Source organism: Dermacentor silvarum, chromosome 1 (assembly GCF_013339745.2).
Source record: "Dermacentor silvarum isolate Dsil-2018 chromosome 1, BIME_Dsil_1.4, whole genome shotgun sequence".
Classification (NCBI taxonomy): domain Eukaryota; kingdom Metazoa; phylum Arthropoda; class Arachnida; order Ixodida; family Ixodidae; genus Dermacentor; species Dermacentor silvarum.
This window is the reverse complement of record NC_051154.1, coordinates 336,219,845-336,242,563: the sequence shown is the minus strand read 5'-3', so window position 1 is coordinate 336,242,563 and position 22,719 is coordinate 336,219,845. Positions and strand designations below refer to the sequence as shown.

Sequence of the window (22,719 nt, the reverse complement as noted above, 5' to 3'; positions counted from 1 at the left end):
AACAGAGGCTGTCATAGCTTCTACGTGCTTTATGATGATATACTGAGCTAGATAGGAGTAGTGGGATCAGGCGCACGCGCATGCCGGGCATTCGCATGAAGCCGTAAATGACAACAGGTTGCGGATGTTCGTGGCGGCGCTGCAGGCCAAGTATCGCACCAAGTGGGTGTTTTCCGTTCTTAATCAACGTGTTCTTAATCAACCATAATCACTCAGCTCCTAGCTAGAGGATGGCAGCTTAGGATACGTCATTGTAATTCATCTGTCGATATCAAGCCTCCCCCCTCCTCCCAATGTTTCCTGGATGTAACAACTCTTTCTCTCCATCCTAGGCATTTCGGCGCCGGAGAGAGAGAGAGAGCAAGGAGAGGAAAGGCGGGGAGGTCAACCAGAAGACCATCCGGTTTGCTACAGGATGATGATGTCAAAGGAGTGTTGTTTTCACTGGAAGCGCCGGCGGAACAAGAAGAGAAGAAGAAGAAGCGTCGGCGAGCACGAGAGGAGAAAACGGGGACTCTCGCCTGTTAGCAGAGTCTTCACGGCCCGTATCAGTGCTATTATAAAGCCTTTCTCCATTATATCGACGGAATCGAGTTATTGTGCGGCTGCTGTATGCCATAATTCCACAATTTTTGGTGCCGAACTACCCGGGATAGACCAACCGACGGCTACGAGTTGCCTGCAGGAAAATAGAGAAGCTCAAGGCGAAGCGGACTTCCCGACGATCCTTGAACAGTCGGATCATCAACGAGGCAAGTGCCCTTTTTCGTAGCGACTCCGCAACGCATGAGCAGCTCGACTCCATCTACGAGAGCCTGAATGCAAATAATAAAGAACTAAAGATAAATGTGGAAATAGAGAGCCTAATCACGGACGAAGAATTCCAAGCCGAGTACGAAACAGTCTTGGAATATGAGGACAACGCGACGCGTACCCTTGCTGAGCTGACGAGCAGGCGGGACCGCATTTCCAGTGACACTGCGCACCCAGCCGAGGGTTCAACGTCGGCTACCCATACCATTGCGTCACCATCGGAAAGGACGGGAGCCAAGCTACCAAAACTCACGATCATTCCCTTCTCTGGAGATGTGTGTAAATGTAAATGGGTGGAGTTTTGGGAGCAATTTGAACAGATTGTTCACAACAATGCGAGTCTTACCGCCACTGAGAAGTTTCATTATTTGCGACTATTCTCAAAGGAGACGCTGCTTCAGCGGTCACGGGTCTTCCAACTACGGAAGGATGCTATAAGGACGCCATAGACATGTTGCAGAAGCGCTTCGCGGACAAGACGCGCCAGGAGCAGGAATACTTCGCAAGATTACGACACCTGACTCCTGTTCGTTCATCTGGTGACACAAGAGCCCTCCGACAACTCTACGACCACGTACTCGTCAACATCCGAGGCCTGGAGTCATTGGGTGTGGAAAGGTCGTCGTTTTCGTCCATGCTCTGCGACATCATCCTTAGGGTGGTGCCCCGAGACGTCGTAGTTAACTACCATCGTGCATGCGCTGCGCAAGTCGAGAGTGCTACCGCGGACAATGCTGCTGGTTCTTCGAAACTAGACGGTCTACTCAAACTCCTTTCGATCGAACTGGAAAGCCTGGAGAAGAGTGACTATAAGGACAGCAGCGTGCGAGACAGCGGCGGTCAGCTTACATCAAACCAGCCATCCCGCAGTCGCCACTGGAAGCAGCCTGCGTCATCTGTTCTTAACACGAACTCAGATCGTGGGTTTCAACCGTGCAAAGAGATGTGTGTCTTCTGCCCATCAAGACAGCACTCCACAGAAGCCTGCCCTGCGGATATGCCCTGACGCAGAAGAAGGAAGTGCTATCGAATGATAAACGGTGCTTCCGATGCCCCACCAAAGCTCATAGGGCGCGCGACTGCAAACGGAGGATATCTTGCTCGAGGTGCAAAGGTCGCCATGCCTCAAGTATGTGCGACCCACAAAGGATCCCTCAGAGCTCGCACCAAGGACTCAAGAACGACAGAGCAAGCACGGCAGTTTGCGCATCGGTAGGGGGAGGACGACGAAGCAACGATGGATCGACTTGCGTCTTCCTGCAAACATTTCGAGCCTGGGTGGTAAGAGACCACACTTGCCGCTACGTGCGAGGTGTCTTCGACGGCGGAAGTCAACGTACATTTGTTACCGAAGACTTGTCACGACACCTGGGCCTCAAGTGTGTTGGATCTACAAAGATAGCTCTCAACACATTCGCCAGCGCCTCAGACCAGGCGGCAGAAAACCGACGAATAGTGGAGCTGCGCTTACGAAGTCAGTTTTCTGACATCGAGGTGTGCTAAGCGCCATTGAGATTCCGCATATATGCCAAGACATCGAAGAAACTAAAATGGAAGTGTCTTTTGTCGCCTCATTTAAGAAACTGGGAAGAGACGTAGCCGATGAACCGATACATGCATCAGTCATCACGCAAAGCGGAATCAGCGTGCTGATCGGCTCTGATCAAATGTGGAGAGTCTTGACGGGCGACTTCCTACATTGTGAAGGCAATGAATCGCTGATTGCCATGAATTCCAAGCTTGGTTGGACCTTTCAAGGACGCACCACCTGTTTGACATCACTGCCAGCAACAACGGGCATAATGGTTTGCGTTTTGAAAACTCAAGTATGCGAGTCGGACGAGTTCTTACGGACATTTTGGGAACTTGATCACCTTGGAATTTCTGATGCAGGTGACAGAGCCAATGAAGTCAGCAAGGTGATGCAATATTTTGAGAGCACCGTCACATATCGCAACGGAAGGTATGAAGTAGCACTGCCTTGGAAGGATGGATTTGAGCTTTCGGACAACAAACAAGTTGCTGTCACAAGGCTACAGAAGCTTCTTAATCGACTAACGAAGCAGAAAGGGCTGCTGCGAATATACGATGACACCATATGTGCGTACGTACGAGCTGGTCACGCCGAAATCGTCGACGACCTCCCTCCTGAGCAAGGCAAGGTGTATTACATGCCACACAAAGAAGTCATCAGAAAACAAGCGTTGACCACGAAAGTTCGGGTGGTTTTTGACGCGTCATCGCGTGAAAAAGGTAGTAGGTCTCTCAACGAGTGTCTTGAAAAGGGGGACAACCTGTACCAAGACCTTGGAAAAATACTACTGCGCTTCAGGACACACCCCATAGCGGTAATCGCCGATATTGAAAAGGCATTCCTGCAGATATCCATACGGGAGGAAGACAGAGACGCCTTTCGGTTCCTGTGGTTTTCCGAAGGCAACCTAATGGGTACTCCGCTCCAAGAATGGAGGATGACACGTGTTCCCTTTGGAGCTACGTGTAGCCCATTCCTGCTCACAGCGACCATCATTTACCATGTGAAGAGAGCACATAAGGCCAAAGCACAAACGACGACCAAACTGATCAAGTCATTTCACGTGGACGACCTAGTCACTGGCGCCGACACGCAAGAAGAGGCAGAAACTTTTTGTTGTGAGGCGCAAGAAATTATGAAAGAGGCGGGCATGGTTCTACGCAAATGTACCACAAATTCTGCCAACCTAATGGTAGCTTTAGAACGCCAGCAGGAATCTGCCAGTCAAGAAAAGGTGGTTCTGCATGAGAAGTCGGTCAAAGTTATCGGAGTTGTTTGGAATCCTGCAATAGACGTATTCACTTTTTCTGTTGACAGCCTGTTAGAGTTTATGAAAGATAAACTGGACACTAAACTGTTTATTTTACAAGCGACATCGAGAATATTCGATCCACTCGGACTCGTTGGACCGTACACGATTGCCATACGCATATTGTTCCAGAGATTGTGGACAAGAGGAATACGCTGGGACGAAAAATTACCCAATGAACTTCAAGAATAATGGCAAGGTTGGGTACGGCAGCTCCCGAAACTGCAGGAAATAACAGTTCCTCGTTACCTTGGCGGAGGAAAGGAAGTTGCCAAGTGAGATGCACCTGCATGTCTTTTGCGATGCCAGCCCAGCTGCGTACGGAGCGGCGATTTACGCGGTTGCGGCCACAGATGAACGACCGATGTTGCTGATCTCCAAGTCACGTGTGGCTCCTACTAAAGAAAACAACGCTACCCCGCTTGGAGCTTTTAGGTGCATTCGTTGGCACAAGACTGCTGACATACGTCAAGAGTGCCCTAAATAACATTCGTATTGAGTACATCATGTGGACCGACTCTACTATTGTATTGTCATGGATACGAGGAGACTGCGCAAGATGGAAACAGTTTGTGGCTAATCGTATCACGGAAATTAAGAGCCGAACAGAACCATCCCGGTGGAGATATTGCCCAGGATTGGAGAATCCATCTGATTTGCTAACGCGGGGAGTGACGTTAGACAAGGTGACTTCGTGCTCAAGATGGTGGCATGGTCCTGACTGGCTACACGGATCCACGGACAAGTGGCCTCTCCAACCATCCATTTCGTCGGACATTGACGACGCTGTCAGAAGTGAGATAGCAGCTGTTCAAGTAGTAATGGAAGCCAAAGTACACAGTCCAGTTATATGCATTGAGCGTTTTAGCAAGCTTCAGCACCTATTAAGAATAACAGCTTGGGTGTTCAGATTCACAGACCGTTGTCGGCACAAGACAGAAGAAATTGGCCACCTGAAAGCGACAGAAGTAATTCGGGCCGAGCACTACTGGGTCAAATGCGTCCAAAAACAAGAATTTTATGCAGACCTCAACTGCATAGCACAAGGACGACCCCTAGGACTCACGTCGCGCGTTGCCGATCTCCGCCCGTTTATGGACGCCGACGAAATCCTCAGAGTCGGTGGACGTCTGTCACTTCTGAAGTTACCGCTTGGAGTGAAGCATCCAATAATTCTCCCCGCAAATCACCATTACTAAACTCTGGTGGCCATAAGAGCTCATCAACAAGTCTTACACGGAGGTGTACGAGAAACTCTTACACAGATCAAAGAGTACTATTGGATTTGTCGAGCACGTGTTCTAGTCAAGAAGGTTATACATAGCTGCAATGTGTGCAAACGTTTCACTGCCAGACCAGGAAGCGCTCCGACCGCTCCTTTACCAAGTCACCGAATGGTGCCGACAAACCCTTTCGAAGTTGTTGGTGTTCACTTCGCTGGACCTCTCCTAGCACGCGCGCAAGACGGTGACGCCAAGTGCTACGTTACACTTTTCACGTGTGCCGTGTCGCGAGCAATCCACCTCGAACTCGTTTCAAGTATGACGTCCCAATCATTCATATTGTGCTTGCGGCGATTTGTCGGCCGAAGAGGACTACCCTGCGTTATCTATTCTGACAATGCAAGGACATTTCAAAAAGCGTCAGCAGATTTAAAGAGACTCTTTAACATGTTCACGGCAAAGGACGTGACGAACCACCTCACCTCTAACGGTATCTCGTGGAAGTATATAGTGCCGAATGCTCCTTGGTTGGGCGGATGGTGGGAACGGTTGGTCCGATCTGCTGAAGACTTCTCTGCGTAAAATTCTTGGCAGAGCCTGTCTCAATCTCGAAGAAATCACGACAGTGCTGACAGAGGTCGAAGCAGTAATCAACTCCAGACCTCTAACTTTTGTCGAGACAGACGAAGGAGAACCGTGCACACTGACTCCAGCCGACCTGTTGCTTGGACGACGACTAACTGCTATACCCTACGATACGGTTGAAGTTGACAGTAATTCGAGGCGAGCAGATGCCATTCGTCGAAATGCCTACAGAAAGCTTCTAACCGCAAACTTCTGGAAGCGATGGCGAAAAGAATATCTACTGCAACTACGATCTGCTCATTTCGCGGCCAATCAACCAGCTACGGACTTCAAGGAAGGCGACGTTGTTATCGTGCATTCCGAGATTTCACCCGTCAACTATGGAAACTCGCCAGGGTGATTGAAGTATTCAGAAGTTCAGACGGTCATGTCCGTTCATGCAAGTTGAAACAACAAGGAGGTCTTATTATAACGAGGCCTATCCAAAAGCTATACCCGCTTGAACTACGTGATTAATTTCACTGCGTGGCCGGGAATGTTGTTTTCACTGGAAGCGCCGGCGGAACAAGAAGAGAAGAAGAAGAAGCGTCGGCGAGCACGAGAGGAGAAAACGGGGACTCTCGCCTGTTAGCAGGGTCTTCACGGCCCGTATCAGTGCTATTAAAAAGCCTTTCTCCACTATATCGACGGAATCGAGTTATTCTGCGGCTGCTGTATGCCATAATTCCCCAGGAGCATACGACAACGTCGCCCATGAGGCCATACTGAACTCACTTGAGGCTATGGGAGCTGGTGGCCGGATGTATCAATGGATTCGGGACTATTTGACCGAGAGGTGCTTTTTCTTACAGACTGAAGACGGCCCAACTTCGGCGCCGGAAACCCCAAATAAAGCACTCTCCTGCGGCCACGTCTTTCAATGGACACTTCTCCGTGCTCACTACAAGAATTCTGTGATCTCAGCGCCACCGAACTGCAAAAAGCTCGCTTGGCACGACGTACGCCTCCATGTCGTCACTTCAGGACCAGCTGCTTTCTTCCGGCCATGCCGACTGGCCCCGGACAAGCTCAGAGAGAAGCTCAGAGCATATTTAGGAGCTAGGCATTGTTCGGCCGTCCTCCAGCAACTAGGCAGCTCCACCCGATGTGGTGCCCAAAAAAAGCCGGCAGATCCCGCGACCTGTGGGAATAGATGTTATGCGAAGCAGTGTGCGGGGAGCCTACCAAGTTAACGAAACGACCATGAGAGCACGAAGACGTAGGCGGCTGTTTCATGCCCTTCATGACACACATGTCATGACATTCATGTCATGACCAATCATTTATGTTCGCCATACACTCTTGGGATACTATGCCAATTTCGGTGCACAAAAAGTTAACGAAACGACCATGAGAGCACGAAGACGTAGGCGGCTAGATAGATACGTAGACAGATGCTCTCAAAGTGGCAAATGTTCGCCAAGAAATGCTTCGCATTTAAAAAAGCTGCGACTCGAGGCCATGTGGAGACTACCGGTGTCTGAACGCAACGACGGTTCTAGACCAATATCCTATGCCCAACATACAGGATTTCACCGTCGCTCTGCACGGCGCCCACATCTTTTTGAATATTGACGTTGTCCGAGCCTACGCCAGCTCCAGCGCTCCTCGCACTCGTGGCTCGTTCCGGGCGCTCTCTGGTCGCCGATCTTACCGATGGCTCTGCAGCTACGGATCTCAGCTACTACATTTCCAATCTTCTTTACAACTTCACAGGTTCCACATGAAAAGGGGCCCTCTAATTTCAGCATTATTTCAGCGCTTGTACACTTCAAGTTCTTCAAGTCGGCCAGCCTGTTTCGCATTCTGAACTTTAAGGCCCGGTTTTCTTTCAACGAAGCTTGTGTTCCTTCCTTGAGTGCCCTGATTTCTCTCATATCTTGCCTTAGCTTCTTAAGCTCACCCAGTCCATCCTTAATATTTTGCAACATATCCATGACACCAACGCGAAACTCATCAACTGCTTTTTTTATCAAGATAATTTCAAAAAGTTACAAGTTATACAGAAACACATATATACAGCGTTAGTTGCGTTGCCGACGTCACCACCTGCTCTACCATGTTACGCCTGAAGATGGGCCAGCGATCCCGCGTCGTAAAGCATATTAAGGTCGGACCGGTCCGTTGGTAGAGGACAGACACGCCACCAGACTAAGCAGACGGTCTGGTTGGCTCGGTGAGCTGTTTGGGGAGGGGGGGGGGGGTGGCAGCTGTCATATATATCAGCCATTCATCTGCTACTTGCAAAATATGTAAACGTTTGTATAAAGTGGCCTCCTTCTTCACCATGTCCAGCGCTGCGTCCCTCTGTTTGGCAAAGTAGGTTAGTCGGCACGCCTCTAGTTGAAGTCAGACTTGTACGCAACGAATTTCATGCAGGGGCATTCATAGCCGGTAAGAGTTGCTACTCGATTCTTCGTTTAGCGCAGTTTATGATTTCTATCATAAAGACAAGCTATTAGCCGTTAAATGTGCATGTTGCTGTCTGTCTACATGACAGTTGAGTCACATACACTTATTTTTCGATTGTAACACAAACTGTATTTTTTAGAGCTGAATGAGACACAGTTGTGTTCTTAATTACTTTACAGATTTAGCCACCTATTCAAGCAACGCGAACTTTTACTGGCGTCCTGTACACTTCTTCGGTTGGAAATATCTTTTTCTAAAATGAAGCGTGAAATCTTCGGAGGCTGTGCTCCCTGCAATAAACCGCGTTCAAGTCTAAATGGCTTACGAGTGAAGGTAGCCTGAAAGTGCTGCACCAGATATTGGCCGATGAATTCAACTGGCATTGGTATGACTCCACACCGATGTCTACCTCACAAGTTGTTGCCAGTAGATCATATAAGGATAATGTTTCAGCTTTTTGGCGTCTTTTCCTATCTCCAAGAACAATGAAACGCTACGCTTCATAGAGGATCCAGACGCGACCATTGCGGCATTGTCCAACCATGATCTCGTGCGGAAAATTTTCCTACGCTACAGCACCGCCATTCCTCTCAGCGCACATATCTAGTGAGTTTTCAGTGTTGCTGCTGTAGGCTTTAGAAAAAAAGAAGAGGAAAAATGAGCGTTTAAATTTTTTAAAGCATTTGTTTGTGAAGTAAAACAACGTATGAAGGGCTGGGACGAGGCACTGAAAGAGCCAGGCCAGCTCGTTTTATATATTTACGGTATTCGTGCTATATTTACAAAGGCTGGAATGAATTACTTTTTAGTAGTTACCAAGCTACTTTCGTGTGACAGTATTTGGTAACAGTAGTCAGACATTTTTGATTGAAGTAATTGTAATCAGTTACTTTTAGAGCGCAGCTCTTAGGTGCCCGTTCCTGCTGCCAACCTTGGCGTCCCTCGTAACCGAGCGAAAGAGCACTGCGAAGGATGAAAGAGCGATGCGGAGAGCAGTGGGGGCCGAAAGACGGCGATAGCGAAGATAGCGTGAGGAGGAAAGCGGAGGAGAAGGGTATGGCTACAGCGTCAGAAGAAAAAGTTTGGTGCCGCGCAAGACGGGCTCTACGGCGACGATGGCTATACGACATGGCGCCAGAGTAGCACGCGTCGTAGTATAGTGCCTAGAATATGCTGGCTAGTGTGCCGACCACCCGCTCTTTTCAATGGAGGAGCTTGGCACCATCTGCAATGAATGCCCACGGTGGCCGGCAGAGGTCACAGTCGTGTAGGTGGGTGCCGACTGCGCGTGTCGTCTGCTTGGCTAGAGCAGCTTCGCAGTGGTTGCGTCGATTTCCGTGTTTGTTCTTCCTTCAGAAAAGCTTCGAGTGAGTTTTTGGTTGTTCTGCTCCCGTGTATGTGAGTAGGAGAACTATGTGACGGCGGTGAAAGAATGCTGAAACCACAGCGAAGGGTGAAGCTTTGCGTGGTTGTGCTGGAGTAGTTACTGCTCGAGCAAATGGCTTGTATTCTTGTTCACTGCACCATGTGATGGCATACGGCTCGAAGAATGGAAACGAAGGATAAAAAAAACGACAAAACGCTGACGCCAACTGCTGTGGTGTGTGAAAAGTATTTAAAAAGTTGGTTCATCGAACGCACGTTCTCTATTATGGTGAATGGTGTTTTCAACGATCTTCGCCGCAATAAATCGCGTGTGAAATTGATGCGATAACTACGATATTCCATAAGTATCCTACAAACCTTGTATCTCAAAGCAGAAAATTAAAGAGACAAAATATATACGTATACATATATGTATGTGCGAAAGAACTTCCATCAAAGTGGCGTAGGTGCACCCAGTCGGTGGCCTCCTTAATTGTTGTGCTCAGCCGTTGAGAGCGCCGAATCGGAGAACTTCGAAGGATTTGGTGTCCACCGCAAAGCTTCTGTATCAGAGGAGTGCGCCCAACGCCGTAGATTCAAAGCCGTGAGCGCTGATGGATTACAAAATTATGGTGCACAACGGCTCCAAACCACCAGCGAAAGTCGCCATCTGTACTGCATGCAATACGTGACCTCGTGGGGTCTTTAAGATAAATAATTGAAATGAAATCTCGATCTCTATTCCAGTCGAGTGGATGAATGTGCTATCTTGGCCAGTGAAATCATTAGCTTATGCCTATTGAGAAGGTGAAATGAATAACTTAAAGTAATTTACTTGACACTTTTATTTAAAGAAAATGGTAGTGTTCTGAATGCTGTGATGATGACAGAAGACAAAACAGGTCGCACAACTTGTGATGAGGTACGTATAATTCTTGATCAAGAAAGTTGCCTTAATTAACAGCTCCAGCTTGTTTATCGTCGAAGCAGGTTAAATAAAGCATGCTTCAAAAAAGCAGTACTATAGAGACATGCATGGTTGTCGCTGAAGAATGTTTGTTAGATCTTATGAAAACACGTACAATATACAGGGAACGTTCTACATGTTTTCTGCATGCACCAAATATTTCTCTATACCTATCAAGCAACCATCCTTCTCGGCACACTTCCCACAAGCTGGAAGACTAGTCGCACAGTTCCGCTACTGAAGGCTGGAAAGTCTCCGTTGGAGCTTTCATCATATCGCCCGATTGCATTGGCGAGCTGCGTGGGAAACGTGATGGAGCAGATGATGCTCGGACGCTTGGAGTTGTACTTGGAATACCACAACGTCTACCCAGATGCCATGGCAGGATTCCGACGCGGCCGCTCCTCGATCGATAATGTCGTCGACCTGGTTACCTATGTTCAGCACCAAAAAGGGTGTAAACGTCTATGCGCTTCTTTGTTCCTCGACGTCAAAGGGGCGTACGACAACGTTACACATGAATCCATCCTCGGCGCTCTCGAAGAGATAAGCCTCGGTGGTCGGATGTTCCGATGGATTCATAGCTATCTCTATATGCGATCTTTCTTTGTGAGCACCGAGGACGGCCGCACTTCTTTGCATTACACCTACTGTGGCGTCCCCCAAGGTGGCGCACTGAGCCCCACGTTGTTTAACCTGACGCTGATTGGTCTCCTTCATCACCTTCCAAACACAGTTAAATTATCAATGTACGCGGACGACATATGTGTTTGGGCGTCCGGAGTGACACGCCTACAGCTGCGCACCAGGCTCCAAAAAGCTGCCACTCAGACTGCACACTATCTCCGAAATCAAGGCCTGGAGATTTCATCTGACAAATGTGCACTTGTGGTATTTACGCGTAAGCCTATGACACATTACAGTGTGTTAATCAATGGTCAGATGATACCATTTGTACGGTCATATAAATTCCTGGTTGTCATAATTGACAGAGACGTTGCATGGAGCCCCCATGTATTGTACATGAAAAAACGGTTGACAGGCATCTGTCACCTATTGAAATTCTTCGCTGGAAAGACCTGGGGAATGTCGACAAGTGCTATGCTTTGATTATATACACTACTTTTTCTCGGCTTCTTGCGGTACAGCTTGCCAGCATTGACTAACGCAAGTACAACAAGCCTACGTACTATACAAAGTGTGCAGGCCCAGGCACTCCGGATTTGTCTAGGTCTTCCTCGAAGTGCGTCAACGGCGGCAACTATTGCAATCGCCAGAGACCACCTCATAAAGACCCACATCGCAGTTGAGGCAATAAGAATGCACGTAAGGCACCGTGCACGGACTCCTTGCCACCATCTAGCCTCTCTACCTGCGGAGAGACCACACGCCTCGTTCTGCCGAATGGTATCCGCACATCGTGAGGCTATACCATCATGCTTCACACCTGCCGCGAGACCTTCTACTCCTCCTTGGTGCCTCATTCAGCCAACGATCATCCTGACAGTACCTGGCGTCCGGAAAAAAGTAGATATGTCATCGCCGGCTCTTAAACAGCTTACCTTACTCCTATTATACGAAAAGTACCGGGATTACACCCACATATACACCGATGGTTCCGTCTTGCAGAACAGCTCTACCGCCACTGTCGTGATTCCAGAAAAAGCCACCACAATCAAGATGAAATTATCTCACTTGACAACGTCGACGGCAGCAGAACTGGCAGCGCTTCGAGTCACACTACATTTTAATAATGATGAACCAGCACACAAATGGTCCGTTTTCTGCGACTCGAAGACGGCACTGCAGAGTTTACTGTCAGCCTTACGGCGCGGTCCACAGGAACAACTGGTTTTCGAAATCACAGAGTTCATACACGACCTCACTGAGAAAGGACACGAAATAATCTTTCAGTGGCTGCTAAGTCACTGTGCAATTATTGGCAATGAACGTGCCGATCAAGCTGCTCGTTCAGCTCATGAACAAGACAACCGCCTATCGATCCCGCTGTCTAGGACAGATGCTGCAAGGATGCTCCGCCTAGTTGCACGCCAATGCACTTCATCAGACTGGTATAAACCACATTTATGCACGCCCGATTATACACCTTGGATCCAGCCTTAAGCCTTCGACTTCCAACAAGACTTCCCCGAAGAGATGCGACCCTTCTGTGTAGGCAATGGTTGGGCGTCGCGTTCACCAATGCCTACGGTGAACACATATATACCTACGGTATATATGTGTCCCTTTCTGAATAAAGAAGTCAGTCGTCAGTCAGCGCTGGTGTGTGTCCCCCTTCTTGTCTTCTTGTCGTGTTTTTTCGCGCTGTTTTCCCTTTCGAATATGTACCGACTAGCCCAAGCCTCTACGGTCTCGCATATACGAGCATCATCAAATAGAAGTCATATACAGGGTTTTTTTTTCATAGACAATCCAGATTTTTTATAAGGAGGCTATATAAGAGCAGCCAACATGGCGTTGTCTTGCAGATGAGTTCCGAGGCGAGGCGGAAATACATTGCCGCTAACAACGTGAGGTTGATCAGAAGACGAATTTACAAAAAATTATTAATTACCTTTTTTATACAGTTGTTGAACTGGCGAATGTGAAGGCACTCACATTTTAACGCACCTTATGTTTTTTACCTTGAAAGTCACATTTCATTCGAGATATTTATGATCGAACTTCGACGGTCAATTCAGGCAATCTGCTGGAGCGCAGAAAAGGCGAGCGCGCGCTGTCGTATCAGACCGAAATACCATGACGACAAGCTCGAGAAAGTAGCAAACCGAACGTCTTGGCTGTAGTCGCGGCAGTTACTAAAGCGTCACATATTTGATTTGCCTGGCAAGCATGTGCGTCTGCGTGTCGAATTAGGATTTGCCGCGGTATGCTGTCATTCGAACTTCGCCGCACACGTCTTGAATATATAGAATTAGGTGCGATTTTCCAGTTCTTTAAAAGATGCATGTGGATGAAACTGTTACTGCCTCCTAATTTGCAGTTTAGACAACGGTCCCCACAAGGCCCGAATAAAAAAATGTAATCAATCAATTTTTGCTAATTAGTCTTCTGAAGCTCACGTTATTACGGCAATGTCCGCCTCACTTATGAACTCGTCGTCGAAAACACCAGGTTCGCTTCGTTCATTACTTTTTAAAAATAAAAATCTGTATTGTCTAAAGAAAAAAGAAACATCCTATATATAGTCAGTTTCACAGGTCCATATTGATTAGGCATTCCTATTCTCTATTAGTAAAACGTCGCCAAATAAGTATACTTTAAAAATCCTACGTCGCAATGAGCTGGACTGTCTTAGAGAACGAATGTAGTTCTTCCTTTTCCTAAATTGAACCATCGGAGGTTCGACACTCGAAACAGAGCTAGCTGGTACGTAAGCTCAAACGCAGGCCGCAAGCAGTAAATGAGCCTTCTTATAGTCAAAAGAAACCCTATATTAGAAATCACCTTTTTACATGAGAAATTTACTGTTCCTACGGCTTTATAACTCCAAAAAGCGCAGCAGCCCCTATGTGAAAACAAGGCGGTCTATGAAGAGCGTGCGGCGCCGCGGCACACACCCGCACTGCAGCGCTCCTAGCGGCAGCCGCTGACATTCATTGCAAACGGTGCCGTAAAGCGTGCGAGCGGCCGGCGTTGTTCTGCAGGGCGACAACGGGCGGCAGTTGCTGGGTTCAAGGCAGTGTGCACAGGAGCATGCGCGGTCTAATAGACATGTAGAACTGCTTTATAGGAGTGGCCAAGTTGAAAAGCAAATTTCTTTACCCAAATCAGCGCTCGGCCTGAGGGCATTTGCGGCACCGCAATCGCCATAGAATGGAATGTATGGGCTGATAACATGCGCCGGCCTATGCCGGCCTTTCGCAACAAATGAAGCGCACTCACGTACTTTTCGAGATAACAAAGGCGCTCACGAACGTCACCGCTGGTTAGAAGCAACACGCGCAAGTTTGAATGTTTATTAGGCCGCGCATACTCCAGGGGCGCTATAACGTAAAATGATTCCAAACTGTTTTGATTACAAGCTTCTGACGTCAAATTACGTAACCACCAACGCAAGCATCGGGCGGTGACCCGCAGTGTTGTCTGAACAACCCAATCAAGCACTCTCCTCGTTTATAGGAGATCACCTTTGTTCGCTTTCAAAACCAATAACATCAATTGTCTACAATCAGCAGTCTTTCTTATCTAATTGGTTGACAAGAGGCGAGGAGCACGCTGTAGTGGAGAGGGTTTCGATGGGGCCGAGCCAGCACAGTTAGAATAGATAAGCGCATGAAGAGGGTGGTGCCGGCTTCTCCGATTGGTCCGCTTCGCCTTACTTAGCTTGCGGTGGCGGGTCGAAAATCACGGCGGCGTGCAACGGAAGGATAAGAATGCCGCTAAAACGGATCCTCAGCAAGGAAGAGTTGGCAGAGCGATGTCATATGCATGCCGAAAGGGCTCGATAACGTTTTACTGCCACGCAAAAAGGTTTATCATGCGCAAATAAATACATGCTCACCGGCAGGTGTGAGTAGGGAGGTCCTGAGGGATCGGCGGGCAGCCATCTCCTATTCCTTTCGGAACGGGGCAGTCTGTGGCTATTCAGAAAATTTTCAGTTTTGTTCGGCATAATAATGCATTTTTTTTCGCGTAGACGTCAGTTTGACGTGTTGAGTTTTCGCGGTGTTGTGAGGTCACGTGACAAACAGGCGAAGTGGGCGTAACCAGAAAACATTGGACCAATAGCAGTGGGCTAATGGTGAAAAGGCGTCGAATCAGGAATGATTATTTTTCTTTTGTGTGGTTTATTCATGCATAATCATGGTGTACACGTTATATCAGATGGGGAGCGATCGCAGTTTTCGTGACGTCGCGTGACAGACAGGCGAAGTTGGTAGTGGCCCGAAAATGTTTTGACCAATCATGGAGGCTGATTGCAGAAATTGGAATCAAAACAGTTTGGAATCATTTTACGTTATAGCGCCCTAGGGCACGCAATTTCGGACCCGGCAGCCGCCGCCATATGTCGCCCCGCAGAGCAAAGACGGCGGTTCGCGCTCTCTGCACAGCAGTGGACGGCACTGTACACCTTCGAGAAGCGCTGGGGTTTAAAGTGGACGGAAGCGTCAACCGGTCAGCAGTCGAGATAAGCAAGAGATGTTTAGAGTATTGGTGGAAAAATAGCAGGGAAGAGCTTGATACGACCGGATCTCTTAGAGTCATAGGCAGCGGTACAAGGCAGATTTTGAAGGGAAAAATGATTAAGGAGTTGTATACAAAAAATTAGTCTAGGTTGCACTGGAGGTGCAATGCTAAAGAGACAGTGGAGCTGATGTGCACCTATCCCACCATATGCCTGGCTTTTGGGCTAAGCTAAGCACTACCAAGTGATCCCCCGCATTTTCCGGAATCTATTGAATATTGATCGATTAGCTATTGATTGGCAATCGATTGGCTATCGCAAGGTATTGGCCACGTATATGGGCTAGGCTAAGCACTTCGAAGTCATCCCCAGCATTTTCCGAAATTTATTAATTATTTGTCGATTATCGATTAGCTATTGATTGGCTATCGATTGGCTATCGCAAGGTATTGGTCAAGTATTTGGGCTAGGCCACGAAGCAAGAAACCTGCAGTAGTGGAAACTCCGCCAGTTGCGGCGACCAGAAAATGTCACAAGCTCGCGGAGCCACTATCATGCTGGCGGCACCTGGCGGCCGAGAAAGAAATTATCGCCGTCTTGGTTGCCAAGGCAACCATTCACGTGTGTTGCTCCCGTTCGGCCGCGCGCCTCGCAAGTTACACTGAGGGCACTCACGCGTACCACCTGCGTCCCATCTTAGGCTAGCAAATTGCGAACAAGGGTACACTGCACATTACAGCGCTGTTAGTATTACGGCCCTCGAACAGACACCGACAAGAACAGTTACTGTTTGACTCAAAGGCCCATAAAAAGTTGTCGCAGTTTCACCTGAAAGGTGAAGCATCAATTGCGATAGCAAATTTGTAGAGAGATATACGGAGTAATGATATTAGCTTTATCAGCTGTATAAACTTGGACATGCAGCAGCACCGGCAACGCGCCGAACTGTTTGTCGACGCCGTCGGCATTTTGCCCGCGTTCGCTCAAAATGCGTGCGGCGTTGGTGACTGTTGCCGGAGCCTCTGATATAAATAGGCACTTGGTGCCGCAGCTAAACGTCGCCTCCCTTCCCTCCCCCTTCCCCCCCTCCCCCACGGCCTCTCGCGCATCGGAAGAAGGCGCGTTTGCTCTACATATATGGTGATTGTAAAGGAGGAAAGAGACGCCTACTTCTGCAGCCCTTAAGGAAGCACGGCGCAGAACGCGCGTTTGTTCTCCGCCGTGCGTTCACTCCCCGTGAAAGAGCGCGTCCCTCGCGCCCTTTCACTCGCACATACAGCGTTCGGCGGCGCGCGGCCACGATTTCATCTCCATTGACGTCATACGGAACCTCACGGCGACGGCGACGGCGACGCCGACGGCAGAAATCTGCTTTTGAGTGTCCATATAATTGCTATCGCAATAAAACAACGTTACGGCGTGCACGCTGAAGCGAACGCTGAACGCCCGTGTCGTCTGCTTGGAGTCAGCTTTGAGCGGGAGACACAGGCGCCGGCGAAGAGAACGCGCCGAAGAGAATGCTAAGCTTAGCGCTTCCTCTCTCTTCCCGCTCACCGCACACGCCACCACACCGCGTGGAGCCGGAGGCTTGAAATGCCCCCGCAATGCAAGGCACACTATAGCAACCCAGTCGTTGATCGTAGTGCCACTCCCAGTCCACTAAACATGTTTCACCGCAAGCGCGCCGTCTAAGACCATCTATGTGACATAGCGATGGTGTTGTATAATCTCGCATGCTGGTTGTGTGCCATTCAAAGTAGGTGTCGGTTTCACCCAAACATGCCAGCCAATTGACATTTCTTCGCTCTGTAGAAAAGAATACGTGGTTTAAAATACTAAACCACTGACTTTCTTTTCCCCTGTGTACATCGCAATTTCTTGCATATTTCAGTTGAACTTCACCTTTCACTTTTGCCATTTTTCTTAATTATTCTTCAACTGTACTCTACTGGGATTCACTAGTGCAATGTACCTTAATAAAGCGATGCTTTATATGTCTACAGTCGGTTACAACTTAAGTCCGCAGTGAAGCCCCGCCAGCCACTGTTCCTCCACGAGGCTGCAAAGAGCTCGTACTTACCTAAATAAGGCGGTAACCACAAAAATAAAATCATAAACGCGTAATTTCATACGTTTTCACTCAACTATTATACTGGAAAGTACAAGTACAACAATTAGAGTCGTATCAAGTATGACGCCATGTTGAAAACGTCGCATGACGACGATTTTATTTGCTTCTGTGATGGCTGGCGGAGTAACACAACCCCGCGCGGTCCGTCTGCCTTTTTTGCCAGCTGTGTTGTTTTTAAAGTTGTCCCCTACTATAGGCGAAATCGTATATGGCTTGGCGAAATCGCCTGTGTACATAAAACTATAATCATCAGCATTCGCTCGAGCGTCGTCGTCTTCTTCCGCAGCTGGCTCGTTGGCGCCCCTCGGGTTGCGCTCGTGTTCGGCATGCACTCGTGCACCTGCTCCCGCGTTCGTCGTCGTCGTCTGCTTTCATGCTGCGTAGCCGATAATCATTCCAGCGCAGAATTTCACTTCTCTTCTCTCGTCGTAATGGCGAGGGCGCGCTTACGGCACTATGAGCCATTGCTTGAGGGGGTATGAAACATTCAGTGTCTTACGTGACGGACAGATTTAATTTTTTGAAGCAATTTGATTTCGAAGATTCGCAAGCGGCAGTGGCATCGAACACGAGCGACAACGGCGAACTGCGGGCATACCGTCAGTGACGTTCTCTCCGTCGCAGCCAAACGTGTGTGTAACCTCATAATTGAGAAATACTTAAATGAACCCTAGGGATTATCCCAGTGATCAATACCGGGGCCGCACGTTTCAGCTTCGCTGGCTAACCATCTTCACGGAGTGGTAGGGCCGACGAATTTTTTCATTCTGGACTAAGTGCCATTTCATAACATACATTGTTCATCTTGTCAAAAGCCAATAGTGCCTACTACAGTTAGACTTTAATAAGTTAAAGATTACCTTTATCAAAACGTTTATCACTTGTGTTTCAAACTTGGTTCCACCTCTCAAATATTAAAATAGGGCGCTACAAAAGTAGATAAGTGCGTTTAAGCCTTTTTAAAAGTACCCGGTAAAAACTTCGATTAATATATTATTTGATGAAAAACCCTGCATCGAAAGCGATTACGATGGGGGCTAAACGATGAACTAAACACAAACGAGCTAAACACAAGCTAAAACGATGAACGATTAATCGTTAATTGCACAAAATAATTATTCGACCATCCCTACTTCGCTCCATTTGCAACTGGTGCATGAGACAAATTGTCCGCGCCTCCCAATAAGTCGCGAAATGAAAGTGCGTATAGAGCTGCGCTTAAATTTCGCATTAGGGAGCATTGCAATCATCGGTCATTTTTTTCTGTAACGTGTACAAGTCTGGTTCAAATGTAACCGACAGGCACTCCTCCTGACTTCACAATGCTGATGGCAGCTAATAATAATAATATCTGGTTATTATTGGCGCAACCCTTACGAAAATGTCAGATATGGCCGTTATATGTTTTATATATGGCCATATTTGGACATATAAGTGCCCATATAAGGCCTTATACTGCCATATAAGGATCCATGTAAGGACTTATACTGCCATATAAGGGTCCAGATACGGCCTTATACTGCCATATAAGGGTCCATATATGGCCTTATACTGCCATATAAGGGTCCATATATGGCCTTATACTGCCATATAAGGGTCCAGATATGGCCTTACACTGTCATATAAGGGTCCAGATATGGCCTAATACTACCATATATGACTGCAAGTAAGGCTTTATAACGTCATATACGGGTACAAATAGGCGTTCTACTGTCATATATGGCTGCAAGTAAGCGCCTTATATTGCCATATAAGGATTTAAAAGTATACCTAAATTGTAGTTGTAACCCCCCCCCCCCCCCTCCACTCACGCGTCCAGCCCCACCAGTCCAACGTGCACCTTCAGCGCTCAGTGCACACTGTCATTACCATTCAGGAGATGGCTTGAGGTCGAATTTTCCGGATTAACAAAAACACTCTATCACCTACTGTCTTCGATTTACTCATTCACTCTTAAATTACTTTGAGTAAAACGCTGAAGAAATAAACATTGTCATCACCCTTATATATTAAAATTATAATTATTATTTATTATTATAATTATGTTTTGTATTATAGTTATTAGGCATTTGAGTTGCTGTTGGATTCCTCTGGCTAAAGCAAGGTAATTACATATTATGTAAAGTGATTGCTTCCCCCCCCCCCCCCCCCCCCCCCGGCAGAGGTCCTGGGTGCGCTACTGCCGTCTGCACCGCGCCTGCCGGACAGCATGGCCTTATATTCGAGATGTAGCTATACTGCACGTAACACATGCGATGCTTTGCACTGCAGCTATAGGCAAAGCATCTCGATCGAAATGAATTGTGCTTGCACCGAGCAGGTAGTAACGAGTTGAAGTGAATTTTATCGCAGAAACACACACAATCAACTCATCGTTTTGCACGTTGGCTCACAACCACACCCGATGAATATGTCTACTTTTTGAGAGAGAGCATGATCATATACTTTTGCAATCATATATACCGGCCTATGTAAAGCAGCCTGGGAATATTAAAGCATGAGTTAGGAAACCTGCTGCACGAATTCCTATTCGTTATATCAGCTACTGCACAAGCACAGACAAAAAGTTTGCTACATCAGTCAATCTAGATACTTTATTCAAGCCCCATTAAATGAAATACTGCCAAAAATTACCACCAAGCTAAAGTTTTGACACATTCAGTGAAATCCAAACCGAAACCAAACGTGGAATGTCCAATGCAATGTATCGCTTGGCAACACTGGTAAGCTTGCTGCGCCGGCAGCACATGGACGGCAGCTGTCAGATACCGAGGCCTGTTTTCGTGTGTAATTTTCGTTCGTGCATCCGTGTTAACGCAATGTTCTCCGCGGTTTGTGTGTTATTCGTGAACGCAATCGGAATGAGTCCTCATCAACGCAGTTTAACGCGACTGTAAGTAAAGGGAAGCAGCGGGCGCCTTCACCGGCGCGGCCCTCGGCGATCGCTTTGTTTGTATGTGTCGCGCGCACGGTTCAACTTTTGAATACCGTGGCTGCGCGTTGTCGCAGTGCAGTGATGATTATATGCCAGTGCTCAACGTGAAACTGCACAAACCGCGTCACTGCTGATGGAGCTGCCACGTACGTAGACGGCGGCGTCCGAGAAGACCTTTTCTGAAGAGAATGCGCGCCTGGCGATTGCCACTTCCAGTCGCAACTTTTACAAAGGTACGTACAATCCCCCCTCCCCCCCCCCTCTTGCTATGTGCTATTTGCATAATTTTGAAGCAGTGCGTGTTGCGATACCGCGTAAAGTATAAACCGCATTCACGCAATCTTGCGCGCGACAACAAGCGACGCGATGGAGATGGCTGTCGCGTTCGTTCGTCGCCTACAAGTCGTACAGCATGCAAGCGACGAGACGAGCGACGTCTCCCCGGTGTTGCCTTTATGAGGGCAGCAATACTCGCCGAAACTGGCGTGACGCTTGCTTTATTAATTTAAACGGGTTTTAGTGTAAAGAGCAGCATAAATATTTCTAAATATTTCACTACGTTATTATCCTTGCACGTATCAAAATCTAGTCGTTTGCTCGTTCCGTGCGACAATCGGTAGTACTTGACTGATGTATATACAGTTCCGGCTTCGCGCTATTGGCTAGTCGCTCATAGCACTTCCGGGCGACGAGCGACGTATTCTAAATTTCTAGAACCGAGCGATTGAGCGAAAAGACCAAGCGATCTGTTCGCGCGACGGCCCGTTTCGTCGCTCGCGCACAAAATCGCGTGAATGCGGTTTTGGCTGAAAACACAAGCGGGCGAATCCGCTCCTTCAGTTTCGTCTACAGTCCCTATTATTGTTATGTTTGCCTTGGAGTTCGTGGCGTATGTACATCGGACCCTGTCAACCCAATTACAAGTACGAATGATCTACAAGCACAGAGGCTGACTGTCATATTAATTTGATTGAAGGTCTGCGTTATTCGATCGATCGTCCTTGTTTCGAGTCATGCTATGCTACACGCTATGAAATATCTTGTATTATTTTATGTGTTTGAATTCAGCGTTGTAGTTTTGGAGCTGGATGTAGCTATATCATTTGCATTTATTTCACTGTGGTGTGCGCGGCACCTTGTAATAGTCTTTGCAGAGACGGAGTGTACCTGGCTGGCTGCTAGGCGATTCGTCTAGCCGAATTTTAACCAACTTCGTTTATATTAGTGGGATTTGTCATGCTGGCGGACCGCCAAATCACCCTGGTGACATTACTAAATGCAATTATTAATTATCAACTTTTGTTATTACTATTTGCTGCTGTTGCTGATGCCACTAGCTAGAGAGCTGTCCAGCACAGCTTCCTTGTCAGTATTTTTAGGTGGCCTCAACTGTGCGGTACTTTCATATGAAAGGCTATACAAATGTTTACACAGCATAGCTGCGGCTGTTTGCATCATGAGTTTTTTTTTTCTTCTCTAGTGGATATAACTGCTATGCGTAAAATTTGAGAACAGTCATTCTTAGCAGTGAAGGAACTTTTACGCCGTTGCTTTCATTGAACTGTAAGATTACTACAACATTCCAAAAATGAGAGATTGTTACTGATAAAGTGTTAAATTGTTTTCGTGTCATGTCGGCTGCATAGATGTGCAGCAATGAACTCCATTAAGAGCAAGTCAAGATGGTAGAATGACTGCATATTATGATGATTCACTATAATTACAGCGTGATTAGGTGTCTAATTGTTGTGCACGCTGTAATGATAGGTCTCTTCATAAAAAATTACTGAATCACTAGTGTGTTACCTGCACAAGTTAATTATTGGTTGCAAGCTTACTAGAAAGAAGAAAATTATTTTGCAATTGCTACAGAAATGTCCCACATCACACCTTTCCGTCAAACACTGTAGTGCATTCTCCAAAGCTATCTTCGGTAGCGATACATTTCCCTCAGAAGTGAAATGAAGGTACTTGAGGTAACCATAATGTTTAATTTACCCTAAGATTAGTTTTTGTGGTCATTTCCTTGACACAGCTGCACAGAAATGGCAAAAATAAGTTGTGCACACAATTATGTACACCGTGACTGAAGGAGTATCAAATATGAGCTTCAGAGTGTGAGGATTTATTTACAGGAAAGGCAAATGGCTCAGCCTGAGCCAGTGTGCTCTCAACCTGCTTTCTGCTCACATGAGTTTGGTAACTGTTATATAGGGCTGAATCCACACGGTGCTTTCATTTGTTGAAACCAATTTTT

At 47.4% G+C, this 22,719-nt stretch overlaps 1 protein-coding gene across 1 annotated transcript in view; it reads left to right on the top strand.

The window, feature by feature from the left end:
- Positions 1 to 1,264: 1,264 nt before the first annotated feature.
- The window catches only part of LOC125943292 (uncharacterized), a 40,484-nt gene continuing 19,029 nt past the window's right edge, over positions 1,265 to 22,719 (top strand). The window contains exon 1 of the mRNA XM_049662237.1: positions 1,265 to 1,733. Within this exon, the coding sequence (XP_049518194.1) occupies positions 1,265 to 1,733 (469 nt within the window). The remainder of the gene's footprint in view (positions 1,734 to 22,719) is intronic.